The sequence below is a fragment of the Macaca nemestrina genome, chromosome 5 (genome assembly GCF_043159975.1).
Source record: "Macaca nemestrina isolate mMacNem1 chromosome 5, mMacNem.hap1, whole genome shotgun sequence".
In the NCBI taxonomy this organism is placed as follows: Eukaryota; Metazoa; Chordata; class Mammalia; order Primates; family Cercopithecidae; genus Macaca; species Macaca nemestrina.
In genome coordinates, this window is record NC_092129.1 from 131065822 (window position 1) to 131080689 (window position 14868).

The window sequence follows — 14868 nt, forward strand, 5'->3', positions numbered from 1 at the left end:
AAGTTGTGACCTACTTAGCAAAGGACGCACAACTAATTATTGGCTCAATAGCTATAGCGCAGTTATCTGAATCATAATGCAGAGATGCTACTTTTATACACCGAGTCTTCCTGTCTTGCCAGGATGCCTGCATGGGGTTAATAGTGCGACTTCTCATCCATATGCCTAAGTTTAAGTCCTAGCTTGTTAGTTCACTCTTCTCTGCCTCAGTTTCCTTATCTGTAAAATGGGGATAATAATTGTACCTACCACATAGGATTTTTTTGAAAATTAGGAGTGTGAATAAATAGATGAATATAAATTAGAACAGTGTCTGCAAATAATGAGTGTTATATGAGAGTTAAAGTTTTAAATTCACCTCATTATTATTTCATATTAATTCATCTATAATCATGTTATTATTAATTTTACCAAGAGTATATATGCTGACTCATATTTTTAAATCAACTACTGGCTGTATTTTATGGTGTGTTTTAACAATATCTATTTAAAACAGTACAAATAACATTACAAATGAGAGTAAATAATTTACTATTTTCTCCTCACATAAAAGATATAGAAAATCTTATTATGAAAATGAAACAGTGAATAAAATGTAGCCAGGATAAAAATATAGAAAAGATTTTACAGAATCTTTAAAGTGATTTTAAAAGCATGTTATTGCTTCTATCATATTTTAATCAGAAGCATGTATTGAATAGCACGCTTCTGGACATCAACTGAGCAGAAGGAAATTTTGCACTCATAACCTTCTTCAGAAATGCTTAATATTCATTTGTGCAATGTCTTCGTGTGAATGGCTGTGGCCTTTCACGTGGTGTCACTGAGACGCTGAGAGGGAGACTTGACTTTGAGATGAAGGGCCAGAAACCCAGAATCTCTTTATTCTTACTCAGTTCTTTGACCCGGCCCCAGACAAATGCACAGAATCGTTAAACTTAGCCATGCCCATCCCCAAAGTTTGCCTCTTTACTATTTCTCCTCTCATCATTCCCCATCCTATCACCAGACTCTTCAGACTGCACATGCAATTCAGGCATTAATGTGATACTTGTAATGATTCCTACCTTTTTAGTTGAGAATCTGTGGTGTGAAATATGATGCTGGTGTTGAGAATAAACTTACATTTTCATTAAAAATCTTCATATCTTAATGCCCTAAAATGGGCCATTCTTCAGCCTTTTGTGGGGAAAGTACCTGATGACATGCATTTTGTTTATAGGTGTCCTTCAACTTCTTAATGTGGAAATTCAGAACTTCGGGTCACCACTGTACTCATCTGTTGAATTCAGTAATGTGTCGGAAGGATCCTGGATCATATCATCTACTCTGCACCAGAGCTGTGGCGGGGGCATTCATGCAACTGCCAGTCATGGAGTACTTTTAAATGACAATATTGTGTTTGGTACAGCTGGCCATGGCATAGATTTAGAGGGTCAGGCCTATACTGTCACTAATAACCTTGTGGTTCTGATGACACAGCCAGCGTGGTCCACCATTTGGGTGGCAGGAATCAAAGTGAACCAAGCAAAGGACATCAACCTCCATGGCAACGTTGTGGCAGGATCAGAGAGAGTTGGCTTTCATATCCGAGGCCACAAGTGCTCTTGTGGACTGCTTTGGTCTGACAATGTGGCCCACTCAAGTCTTCATGGCCTTCACCTCTACAAGGAAAGTGGACTTGACAACTGTACCAGAATCTCCGGCTTCTTGGCTTTCAAGAACTTTGACTATGGTGCCATGTTACACATAGAGAACAGTGTGGAGATAGAGAACATTACTCTGGTAGACAATACTATTGGTCTTTTGGCAGTAGTGTATGTATTTTCTGCTCCACAAAATTCCATCAAAAAAGTGCAAATTGTGCTTAGGAATTCAATCATTGTGGCCACCAGCTCTTCTTTTGACTGCATTCAGGACAAAGTGAAGCCTCTCTCAGCCAACTTGACATCAACAGATAGAGCTCCTTCCAATCCAAGGGGGGGTCGAATTGGTATTCTGTGGCCTGTATTCACCTCAGAGCCAAATCAGTGGCCTCAGGAGCCATGGCACAAAGTGAGGAATGACCATTCAATTTCAGGAATCATGAAACTTCAAGGTGGGATGCTTTACTTTATCTAGGCAATGCCATTTCATACATCCATGCATATAATTTTTAATAGCATTCTGAAATTTTATCAACAAAAAGGTACATTGTGGTCCAGTGCTTGCTGTCCAACCTGCTGAGTATTGATAGCCACAATGGTAGTTTATAATTTCTTACAAAAGTCACTGCTTTATACATATTGCAGAGCTTTCTACAACTTAGTTTTTAATAAAAATTTTAAAAATTTGAATATAATGAGATGGAATCTTTCATCTTGACCAGGCTGGTCTCAAACTCCTGGCCTCAAGCAATCCTCCCATCTCAGCCTCCCAAAGTGTTGGGATTACAGGCAATAGCGACCACTCCAGGTCAACACAGCAATTATTTAACTTGATTACATAAGAACTCTCTTGGTTAGGTGTTATTTTTCCTATTATACAAGTGAGGAAATTGAAATGTAGAAGTTGTGTTTCATCTGAAGCTGCTTAGTAGATGGTTGAGCAGCAGGGAGGCTGAGGCAGGAGAATGGCGTAAACCCGGGAGGCGGAGCTTGCAGTGAGCTGAGATCCGGCCACTGCACTCTAGCCTGGGCGACAAAGCGAGACTCCGTCTCAAAAAAAAAAAAAAAAAAAAAAAAAAAAAAAAAAATCAAAGTTGTGACATGACTTGTGCATTAATCTTCTATTAGATCTCTTGTACCATTGTACTCTCTCCCCTGTTACTTACTTTATCTGGCAGTGGGTTTGTCTTTCTGTAAAATGAATGGATTTTGATTAAGCCTAAAATGAAAAGCCTTATTGCTATTAAAGCTTTAATGTATTGACATACTCTTCTCTGTTGAATACAATGTCCATGTATTGAAGAACTACAGATATTTTATATCAAGATTTATGTAAATTCCTAAGACTTTCCTGGGTAACTTAAACTAACTTGGGGTATATGTTATTATAACAATATTTAGTTGTATATTCGATGTTTATGACTGGTGGTTTATATGATATAATATTATGATATATATTTTTAAAATTTCAGATGTTACCTTTTCTAGTTTTGTGAAGAGTTGCTATAACGATGACCTGGATGTCTGCATTCTACCAAATGCAGAGAACACCGGAATTATGCACCCAATAACAGCAGAGAGGACCAGGATGCTAAAGATAAAAGATAAAAACAAGTTCTACTTTCCCTCATTACAACCCAGGTATAATTTTTAGTATTTATAATTAGCCATTTTTATGAAGTACTTGGCAATTCTTCAAACCCTAAACATGTTTTTTAAAAAGAATAAAATCATCAAAGAAATAGAAATAAGTCTTAGAATGGTAAGATACATTAACTTAATGACCAATTCTTTACGCCTCGTATATTCATGCCTTGTGATATATGATTTTTAAAATATCTCTCACTAAAGAGGCAGGGGCTATTTCCCTCCCCCTTGAATCTGGACTCAGCCATGTGACTTTCTTTAGCTAATGAAAGAGGCAGAAGTAATGAAGTGCAAGTTTTATTGATAATGTTTTATTGTTTTGTCTTTATTAGAGAGACTTCTTTGGGATTTTTTCAAACTTTCTGGTTGTAAATTGACTCATTCTTCATTCTTCGTTGGAGTAAAGTGTCAGTGGTCTTCAGAAGGAGATCTTGGGAGCCTTTTGTGCAGGAACTAGTAGATAGAAGGAGGTTGTGTCTGCTGACAGGAATCTCTGAACTGAACGATGAGCTCTAGCAGATACTGGCATTTCAGACCAGGTGTAAATACTGTTTTCTGACATATGATCTAAGAGTTTCATTCAAATGTGTGAAAACTAGATAGGAGGGGTTTTTTTATTTTTTTATTTTATTTATTTATTTTTTTTGCCATGAAAGAGAGTAGAAAGTTAGAAGCCGGAGGAATGAATTACTTGTTCTTTCCCACAACACTGGGGCAAACTCCTTTAGTTGGAAAAAGCAAAAACAAACAAAAAAACACGCTAAAGAAACCACCCTAATTAGAACATTCGTGTGTTTGACTTAACACGAGTGCCTTTGATGTCCATCCCTGAATCATTATAGGTACCTAAACATGATTAGGTAGGCAATTTATGTAATTTTGTCACTTTTTAAAATTTACTATCCAGTTTTCCTTATGTTCATGTCTTACCCCAGGCTGATATAGTTGTAAAGTTATATGTCTTAGTCTGTTTGTGCTGCTATAACAAAGTACTGCAGACTGGATAATTTATGAACAGAAATTTATTTATTTTATTTTTGGAGGTGGGGGTCTCACTCTGTCACCCAGGTTGAAGTGCAATGGCACAATCATGGCTAACTGCAGCCTTAACCTCCTGGGCTCAAGTGATCCTCCGCCTCAGCCTCCCAAAGTTTTGGGATTATAGGCAGGAACCACTGCAGATGGACATAAATTTATTTCTTGTAGTTCTGGAGGCTGGGGAGTCCAAGATCAAACACTGGCATAATTGGTGTCTGGTGAAGGTTTCTCCCTCCTTCCAAGATGGTGCCTTGTTGGTGCACCATCTCTCCAGAGGGGAGAAATGCTGTGTTCTCACATAGGAGAAGAAATGGAAGGGCAAGAGAGCACTCTCTTCATTCTCAAGCCCTTTTATAAGGGTACTATCTTATTCATGAGAGCTGAATCCTCATGACTTTATCACCTCCCACAGGCCACGTTTCTTAATACTGTTCCATTAAGGATTAAGTTTCAACATGAAATTTGAAAGGACCATCATTCAAATCGTAGTACTATGTGATATTAACAACTGAATCTTTGTGCTGATAATACTCAATACATTGTTGGTATACAATAAATATTTAATATTATTACTTATTGTATTTCAAAGCATTAGATTAGTGGAAATAAAATAAGTTCTCTATAAGTCAATGTTATAGTTATCTATTAATTGTTTATATAGCCCACTTGACTCTAAATTCTGAAAGTGCAGGTTCTGTGTTTGTCTTTATTACTGTCATGTTACCCAGCCTGTCATTTGTAGGTTTTCAGTAGATATTTGTTGAATGAGAATATCTATTTTTCTTTCTATATAGTGTAAATATAATTGATATTTATAATAATAATTCTAAAATACTGCAAACTCCTGAAGTTTCTAAAAATAATTATGTTCAGTTGTTATGAGAGGAACTTTTTTGTATCTTCTTAAAAAATTAGCAATCTATATAAAGATTACATATTAAGATATCCAAAATATTTGGTTAGTAAGAATGTCTTTCTTCTTGACCATATAACCAGCAAAAAAAGATTTCATAAGGAGTTTTATTTTATATCTATGTAACACATTATCAATAATAAAAACCTGTTGAATTTATTTTATACAACATTAGCACTACCAGTGTATATTTTCTTCTTGCTGCTTATCATGAAATGGAAAAGTTGCTTTTTGACTGTCTTTACAGGAAAGATTTAGGAAAAGTAGTCTGCCCTGAATTAGACTGTGCAAGTCCAAGGAAATATCTCTTCAAGGATCTGGATGGGAGAGCCCTGGGTCTGCCTCCACCAGTTTCTATATTTCCTAAAACAGAGGCAGAATGGACTGCCTCCTTCTTCAACGCAGGTAAGCTATATCTGAACTCAGTGCCTGTGGTAGAGGCAAGGGTGCTTGTGAAGGAGCTGGTTTAGCTGTGCTCATTGAGAATGAAATGTACTGGTGAAGACCTAAATTCTAAAGTTGGAGTCTGTGCTAATCTGCTGCCAATTCACCTATATTACAGGAATGCTGAGTCATTATGTGATCTCACAACTTTACTGCTGTGCCCTCTATGAGATTGCCTGTGTCCGTGTCAAAAGTGCAGATTCTCAATGCCCAATTCGGTGCACAGCTGGGAGGACAATTCTCTCCTAGCTTGGGCACTTGGGCCTGAAGCAGTCATCATGCTCAGTGTTTCATACTGGTCTGCCATGGAACCAGCTCCTTTTTCTTTAAGCTTACCTTTCTTTTCTGTAAGGACTTAAAGCACTCTCTCAATGGTAGGGTGGATGTCATGTGGTTTGTCTCCCTTTTCTCCATTCTCCAACTGTCCCCCAAACAGGGCTGTGCTCCAAACTTCTTCGTCTTCTTGCTTATGCAAGCAAAGCCCCCTTTTATATCAGTTTTTATGGCTGGACCCCTGGAGAGGTCATTGTCTTTTTATTTCCACTAACAAGGTGACTCTGAATTCCCATTTGTGTTCAGCTGGAACCTGCTGTGGTCAAACGTAAAGAAGGTTTTCTGTTTTTTCCCTATCTCATTAGTTGATTCTTTTTAGATGTCTTTTCTGGTCTTCCTTGTCCTTTTTTAAGTTTTGAATGTGAGACTGTCAGAGGACTATGTCCTGAGACCTTTTTCCTTCTTTCTCTAATTTTGCTCCCTAGGACCAAGACTGAAATACCATCAAATACTGATGACTTCCAGTTTATATCCTCAGCCTAGACTTGACCCTGAAATTTGGTCTAGTATAGCCAACTGACTTTACTTGGAAAGACAATAGACATCTCAGACTCAATATGCCTCAAAAAGATTCTTGATCTCTGCCCCATCTACAACCTGCTTCTTGCCTAGCTGTCCCTACCTCAATAATTGGTGCCACCATTCCTGAGGCTATTTAAGTAAAAAACCTGGGAGTCATCTTTTATTTTTCTTTTTCCTAACCCAAATTCTCAATCTCCTCATTTCCTCCACTACTACCACTCTCACCATTCCCTTTACTACTAGCCACCATTGTCTCTCACTAGATGAGAGAATAACCACCTTGCCGATCTTCTTCCTTCTACTTTTGTAGTCTCTAGTCTATTCTTCACATAATGGCCAGAGTGATATTTTTAGCTTTCCACCCATTCAGAATTAAGTCCCAGCTACAAGCCTGTAAGTCTTGCAGCCCTGGTTCCTGCCTACTCTCTCACCTCCTCTCTTGTGACAGGCCTTTTACTTAGTCATCCTGGTCTCTTACTGTTCCTTTAACATGGTAAGCATATCCCTACATCAGGGCCTTTGCACTGGCTTTTTCCTCTTCCTGGAATATTTTATTCTCACTTCTTTGGGAGCTAGTTCCTACTGTTCAAATAAGGTACCCTCAGAGAAGCCATCCTTGACCACCCTATCTAAAATAATCATGAGATCATTATTCTGTAGCTCTGCTATGCTTGCTTTACTGTTTGTTGGAGTCGTGTTACTTAACATTGTATTATAAATATAGTTGCTTATGTTAATGTACTGTTTATCCTTTTTAGAACACAAACTTCATGAGGGCAGGATTTTTTTTTTTCTTACTGATGTGTATTTGGGAGGATACTCAATAAACTTTGGTTGACTGATCAAATGAATGGATTATAGGTAACCAGCCAGAATAGCTTGCTGTTTCACATCATCCAAGAGCATGTGAATGAACTGAGGCCTTCAGGTCATTGGTTGAAGAATTTATCTGTAATACGAAAGCCTAAAATGCAGATAGTTCTAGGTATCTCTCTACTTGTTTTCACCTTTCTTTCATCTGAACTACTGCTACAGTACAGCATTTGGTACTTGGGGCTGTTTCTACATATAATTATTTTATTTACCATAAAATTTCATGCTTGAGTACTTATACTTTTTAATATTTATTTTATGTTTTTCCATATGTTGAAGGCTTATCTCTGGAATAGAGTGACAAGCTGTGGGGACTACAGTATTGGTTTTAAACTCAGCGCCAAGTGCATGGAAATGCTGAGTAAATGTTCATTTTAATATGTTGGCTGCATTTGTTGAATAGAACCAGCAAATACCTTTCTTGCACAGAAGAATGAAATTCAGGGACACATTTATACTGAGAAAATATGTGGGTAGTAGTAAAAAGAAAGTAACAAAAGAAAAAAGATAAGGGGTTACCCTCCTCTTTACCCCTAGATCTACTCAAATGGCGTTCTATAGTAAGTTTTCTACTGGTTTTAAGAATGATTCCGCCATTACAGGTATTTATGCTATGGGGAAAACATTCTGATATGTTAAAATAAACACATGCCTAATTGTGGGACTTTTCTGGACTTGAGCTTTTGGTGAGGATCCCATTTCTGTGGAATCCATAAGGGATGTGTGTTTCAGAGTATTTGATGAAAATTATATTTTATCCTAACAGAAGGGAATAAAGACTGAAGACAATGTCTTAGTTTGGGTTGTCCCGGAAGCAGACCCTGATTCAAGGCTTAGAATTCAAGTAGTTTAATCGGGGGTGATCCCATAAAACACCAATAGGGAAGTGAGGAAGTATACTAGGAAAAGAAATAAGGCCAATAAGGGAAGTGTGATCAACCTGGTTGCCACTGTGGAAGCTGATGCTCAAGTCTGATGGGGAACTGCGGGAGACCATGGGAACATCACTCCAAATAATCCCAGCCAAGCCACAGGGAAGCTCATGTATTTATATCTCAAATCCTGGCTCCTCTGTCTTTGAGCTTACTTTCTTTTCTGTCAGGACTTTGGGGGATGCTTTGGGGACATTAACTCTCCAGCCCTTTGGCTTTCTCTGAACACAGGCTAACTGTGCTCTTTCTTGAGGCCACCAAAAACTCTCAGAAGGAAAAAAGAGAGAGAGAAAAACATTAATACCAAAGTTATCAAAAGAAAAAAAAAGCTTTTCAGAAGGAAGTCATAGGTTTTTGTGGTAGCAGCCTTTGGTGTATGAAGGTGAGTGCCAAAAATACATAGGTGTGGCATCAAAAGCATCTGTTACAAATAGAAACTCTAAAATGTCAAATTCTCCATGTTTAAATCATAAGAATATTCTTTTTAGGTGATTGCTTACCAGGTGGTGTAATACGCTGTTTAGGCACAAATATGTTCTTGCTGCTGGTTGCAATGGTAGAATATTTGCTTTTTCTCAGCTCTTTACCATGGCTGTCAAACATGATTCAAAGGTAAAACTCCATGAGTAATATAATATTACACATGATTTACTAACACTGTGTGGACAAGCATGTATGTGTGTGAGTGACTGAATGTCCGTATGGAGGTATGTATGACTGACTGCCTAAACTCCTGATGTTTTAGAGCTTTATAACATTTTAAATGAGGTTGCTATAGGTACCAACTGCAAGGATTCCCACAGTGGAATCTGCTGTTTACTGCACTAAAAATACAATCTGTGTCCTCTTGCAATGAAAGAGGCAGCACGTAGTAAATGGTGCCTTCCGGGTGCTGACAGGATTGCAGTGTTTTTCTTTGGCTTCCAAAGTATGAGTAAATCCCTCCTTCCCTAATGCAAATTTCTTTTCATTTTCAAACCATTTTCTCTTAGCTACTTTCCAGTTCCTGTCCACAATCTGGTGGATGATAAAAGCACAGATTTAATCTCAGGATAATTAATGACTATTTTGTATTTTTTCTCTTCAAGACAAGAATCTATGATTATCTTCAGTAAACCAGAGAAAGTAACGCAGCTAAGGTGAACATGGAGACCACCGGAACCGAATTTTATATTTATTCCAAATGTCATTAACAGACGCTTATATCCTTTCCATATTTTTAAAACATATCTCTCCAAGTCATTTGGGGTCCATTGCCTTTGAGGTTTATTTTTAATTTGGAAAATAACAGATTTTATTTGCACATATAAGTTCATACAAAAACTACTCACCCAGACAGATATCCACAGGTCCCAGCATATTGTCATATATTCTGGCATTAGGAGCAAAAACCATCCATGTGGATCAGCTCTGAGGAACACTCTGCCAGTGGGTTTTGCTATCTGTGTAATGCAGGGTGTGTAGCCAGGGGAGAAGAGAGCTGCTAATTTTGCTTTATACTTATCTGTAAGTTTGCATTTGCAGCCAACTTTGAAAAATGTCTAACAGTAGAGAGCAAGACAGCTCATACCAAGCAGGTGATCTTCTGAGAACCATTTACATTTTATTCTGGAAAGGAGTTCTTTTGATTATGGAGGCATCTGATGATCTGAACATTCAAAATCATTTAGAAGAACAAAGCACTGAAATTAATGTCCCATTCAGGTAGAATTAGGCAGATACCAGAACTTTCCATTCTGGCTCCGTACTCAGTTTCTGTCTGTCCCAGGCTACAAATGGGTGTCGTCACCTCACAACCCGGTTCATACATGTGGGGCACCAGCAGTGTCGGGAGGCAACAGAAAGAAACCAGAGCTTCAGTTTCAATAGCATTTAACAATTTCTCAACCATGTTAAAAAAAGCGGAAGGGAGGTAAAATGAAAGCTAGCATTGCATGAACACCTTTTTTATGCTACACGTTGAAATTGCCATTTTCATGGATTTGGCAAGTGTATTTTGCCTACTTTCTGTCTACCAGAACCTCTGTAAGCATGGAAACTATAGCAATGAACAAAACAATATTTCTGCTGCCATCAAGCTTATGTTCTAGTAGGGTTAGGTACATAAACAAATAAAAATTCCAGAGGTACATAAACAAAATTCCAAATAAACAAAAAAATATTCTGGGACCGGTGGCTCATGCCTATAATCCCAGCACTTTGGGAGGCTGAGGCGGGGAGATCACCCAAGGTTGGGAGTTGGAGACCAGCATGGCCAATGTGGCAAAAATCCGTCTCTACTAAAAATAGAAAAATTAGCCAGATGTGATGGTACATGCCTGTGATCCCAGCTACTCAGGAGGCTGAGGGATGAAAATCACTTGAACCTGGGAGGTGGGGGTTGCAGTGAGCCAAGGTGATGCCACTGCACTCCAGCCTGGTTGACAGAGTGAGACCTGACTCAAAAAAAAATTATATATATTGTATAGAATTCATATACATTCACATACACACATATGTGTATGTATATAACATGTATATATTATGTGTGTGTGTGTGTATATATGTGTGTGTGTATATATACGTGTGTGTGTATATATATATAGACAGTGCGCTGGCTGTCTGGAGGCAGGCAGTGTATATATGTGTATATATATATGCACACACACATACACACACACACACACACATACATTCCAGGAGAGATGAGAAGGATGGAAAAAATACAATAGTGTTTTGGGCTAGAAAGGTAGTTTGAGTTGTCTGTGTGCGTGTGTGTCTTGTGTGCAGGGGAATTGCTATTTGAAATAGTTGCATTTCAAATGAGACCTGAAAGAGGAGTGAGGAGGGCCTGCTCTGAGCACACAGAGGAGCCTTCCAGGGAGAGGGAGCAGCCAGGGCAGGGACTGTGAGACCCGAAAGGGCCTCAGCATGTGTGAGAGGTGGCTGGAAAGGAGAACGTTGTGTGCAGTTTTTGAGAGAAGGAGCAGTTGCAGATAGACAAGAGCCCGCCTTCTTCTTGGCCAGGGTAAAAGGTTTGGATTTTATTTCAATTTATTTCTCTATTTAGTGTACATTTCAGATGTACAGCATGATGGTTTGATAGGCTTACACATAGTAAAATGACTACTATAGTGAAGCAAATGAACATATCTATCATCTGACATGGTTAACCGCCCCTACTTTTTGTGGTAAGAGCACCTATAATCCATAATATTAGCAAAAATCCTGACTACAACACAATATTATTAACCTAGAGTCCTCACGTTGTGAATTAGACCTCTGGACTTATTCGCCTTACATATCCTTACATATCTGCAACTCTGTGTCCTTTGACCAACATCCCCTCATTTCCTCTCACCCCCAAACACCTGTCTCTGTTAACCACATTTTTATTTTCTATTTCTATATATTTTGGGAGATTTTAAGAAAGGTGGTGGTAGGATTTTCCTCGTTCCCTGAAAAGATTGTACTAGCTGTGTTGGAGTGCCCTGGCTGTCTGGAGGCAGGCAGTGCAGCCAGGAAGCTGTGCAGGTGGAAGGGGAGCAGGTGAGGCTTGGAGGTAGCTGCTCCACACGTGCCGGCCCACAAACTATTGGCTACCTGTCTACAGTGATGTATTCACAGAAATTTACCACTTAGAAACATAGCAATTTGGCAGAGTAATTTTATGTCTGTTGAGTCTAATAAGTAAAACATGGGGCTTATAGTTTGTATATCTAATTTGTCTGATAATCTGTATTCTTTTTTTTTAAAAAAGTATTACTCTTCAATAGACTGAAAATTTTAAAACAAAACAATCCCCCCTCATTCTCCTGCCAATATTTTTTCATGATGTGGTCAGGACACTAGCTCCTAAAACTGGCTTATCATTAGGATCATCTAGGACATTAAACATTCATTGGCAGGTAAGGAGATTTTGAATCAATAGGTGTGTGTAAAGTCCAGACCTTTGAGTTAAACACACACACACACACACGGCACACACACACACACACACACACATATAAACAATAAGTGATTCTGCTGTGTTAGGTTTGAGAATCACCACTATAGAGTTATATGTTCCTTTTGAAGTAAATAAACAAGATATTAAGAAGATAATATTTTTAATTTAATAAGTGGATAGTTTCAAATTTTCATGAATAATCAAGAATTAGCTCTCTGTGCCAAATACCAACAGATATAAACATACTTGCTTATGAACACACTGAATGTATTTCCACAAGAGAAAAGAACATTGGCTGAAAAGATTCAGGAATATTTACAATCTTAATTAAGTATTTGAATAAAAACAACATATTAAACCTCTTCTTAAATAGATCATTTTTCCTAGAAGTGAGGTGACTGACCTCAAAATGTCACTTTCATAATATGTCAGTGGATAAAAATGGGTTCGATCCTAAGTTTATGTTTTAAATGCCACATTGAGTAGTTATATTAAAAATATAAACTCACGATAAGCTTTTCCCACACTTTCCTTGACATTATTTCCAGCAAAGTGCTGTGGTCTGACCAAGATTTCTGACCACATACACCTTCAGGGCAGGTGAGTTTCCCATTCTTTACCATGAGACAGTAGGGAACATTTTTCAAATTGTGTTACTTCTTGGACACTTCTCAAGAAAGAAAGTTATAAACCACTGTGGAGACGTTAAAAGTGACTGGCTTCAAATCAAAAATAAAAGATTAGGTTGATAAAAAAAGAAAATAAAGCTGGCATTTGACTGTCAGCCCATTGAGTGATGAAGTGGTTTCTAACTGAATAATGGGGAAAGTTCAGGTATTGTGGCAATGTCTGCTCAGCTGCTTAACAGAGAGTGGCTAGCAGTTTCTCAACTTTTTGTTGCTAGACCTTGAAATGTGTCTTTTCTTTAAGCTTTCTAGGCTTCTCTTTCTTCCCATTTGTCCTGAGAATGACAGCAAGATGGTATTATAAAATGGGAGATTGGAGAGGGAGGGAGAAAATGAGAGGACAGAATGGAGAGAGGAAACGGTTGTTAGAAAATTTGTCTGCCAATATCAGTGCTTGCAGAGGTCTTTTTCTTCTAGCTAGAGGGGAAAATACCATTCTCTTTTCCCAAGCAATTATAGGTCCCAAAGATTGAAGCTTGGTATATAGCTCTTTAATCTCAGCAGATATTTATCGTTAAACATTAGACTTTTAGGATTCCAGATGTCAGGGTATTAAAATATAAAGGCACAGTGGAGTCTCAGAAAATATTAGACTCTTTGGGATACATGTCTGCAAGGGATTTTAATCCCAAGCAGAGGGAGATAAGGCTTCTAGTAGTATGTTGTTAAGACCCAAAAAGTACCTTTCCTTCACCTTATTTTCCCACTCCCTCATGACTTGCCTGATCTCCAGGCAGTGAATGGCATAACAATATTTGATTACATTTTGAAGCAGTCCATGCTGTGAGTTGGAATGATTTTCATGTGTGATCTATAAAGGATGATGTGAACAGGCATGTGATCTATGGGGACAATTTCCTTTTCCTTTCCTCAATCTAGGCATGTTATTACTGTGATTGTCTTGCTCCTCAAATCTTCCATTAACAATAACAGCATCTAACACTTGCTGAGTGTCCACCATATTTCTGACTCTGTGCTGTGACCTTTCAATGAGTTACTTTATTTAATGCCATCAGCGGGATCTACTCTAAGAGATAGTCCTGTTGACTCCATTTTATAGATGTGGGAACTGATGTAGACATCAGGTAACTTGTCCAAGTCATAAAGCTAATTAACAAGGTTCAGATTGAACTGTGTTTTATTTTATTTTTTTTTATTTTTAGAAACAAAGTCTCACTCTGTCACTCAGGCCAGAGTGCAGTGGTACGATCATAGCTCACTACAACCTCCAACTCCGGGGCTCAAGTGATCCTCCCACCTCAGCCTTCCAAGTAGCTGTGACTACAGGCACATGTCACCACACCTGGCTAGTTTTTTTAAAAAACATTTTTAGTAGAGATGAGGTCTCACTATATTGTCCAGACGGGTCTTAAGCTCCTGGACTCAAGCAATCCTCTTACCTTGGCCTCCCAAAGTGCTACAATTACAGGCATGATTCATCACACCCAGCCCCAAACTGTGTTTTTAAGACTATGTTATACTCCCTGGTACCATCTATCCAAGTTTTCTTCCTTCTTTCTTTATATTCTTCAGTGTTAACTGTTTTAGATCTATCAGCTTTCGTCACATACAAAGCTCTGTCCACACAGAACAAAGAAAACTGAGATTGTGCAATTATCCTAGCAATTATCCAAACAAACTAGCAGTAATAATAATTACCATTATCTAGTGCATTCCATGTGCCAGGCATTATGCTGAATAGTTTATGAATACTCTCATTTATCCTTACAACAACCTTAACATGAAGGGATCGTTATCCCCCTTCAGCATTTGGGAAAATAGAGGTTTGGAGAAGTTAACTAATTTTTCACAGTCCCACAGTTAGAACGTGCAGAACCAAAATTTAAATCTATATTTGTCTGATTCCAAAGCCAGAGTTCATAGCCACTTCTGGATAATTATCATT

The 14868-nt window shown here is 38.2% G+C and overlaps 1 protein-coding gene across 1 annotated transcript in view; it reads left to right on the plus strand.

Annotated features, from left to right (window-relative positions):
• The window catches only part of LOC105490872 (PKHD1 ciliary IPT domain containing fibrocystin/polyductin), a 472028-nt gene that overhangs the window by 339467 nt on the left and 117693 nt on the right, over positions 1-14868 (plus strand). The window contains 3 exon segments of the mRNA XM_071096950.1: positions 1223-2098; positions 3119-3287; positions 5492-5649. Coding sequence (XP_070953051.1) covers positions 1223-2098; positions 3119-3287; positions 5492-5649 — 1203 coding nt within the window.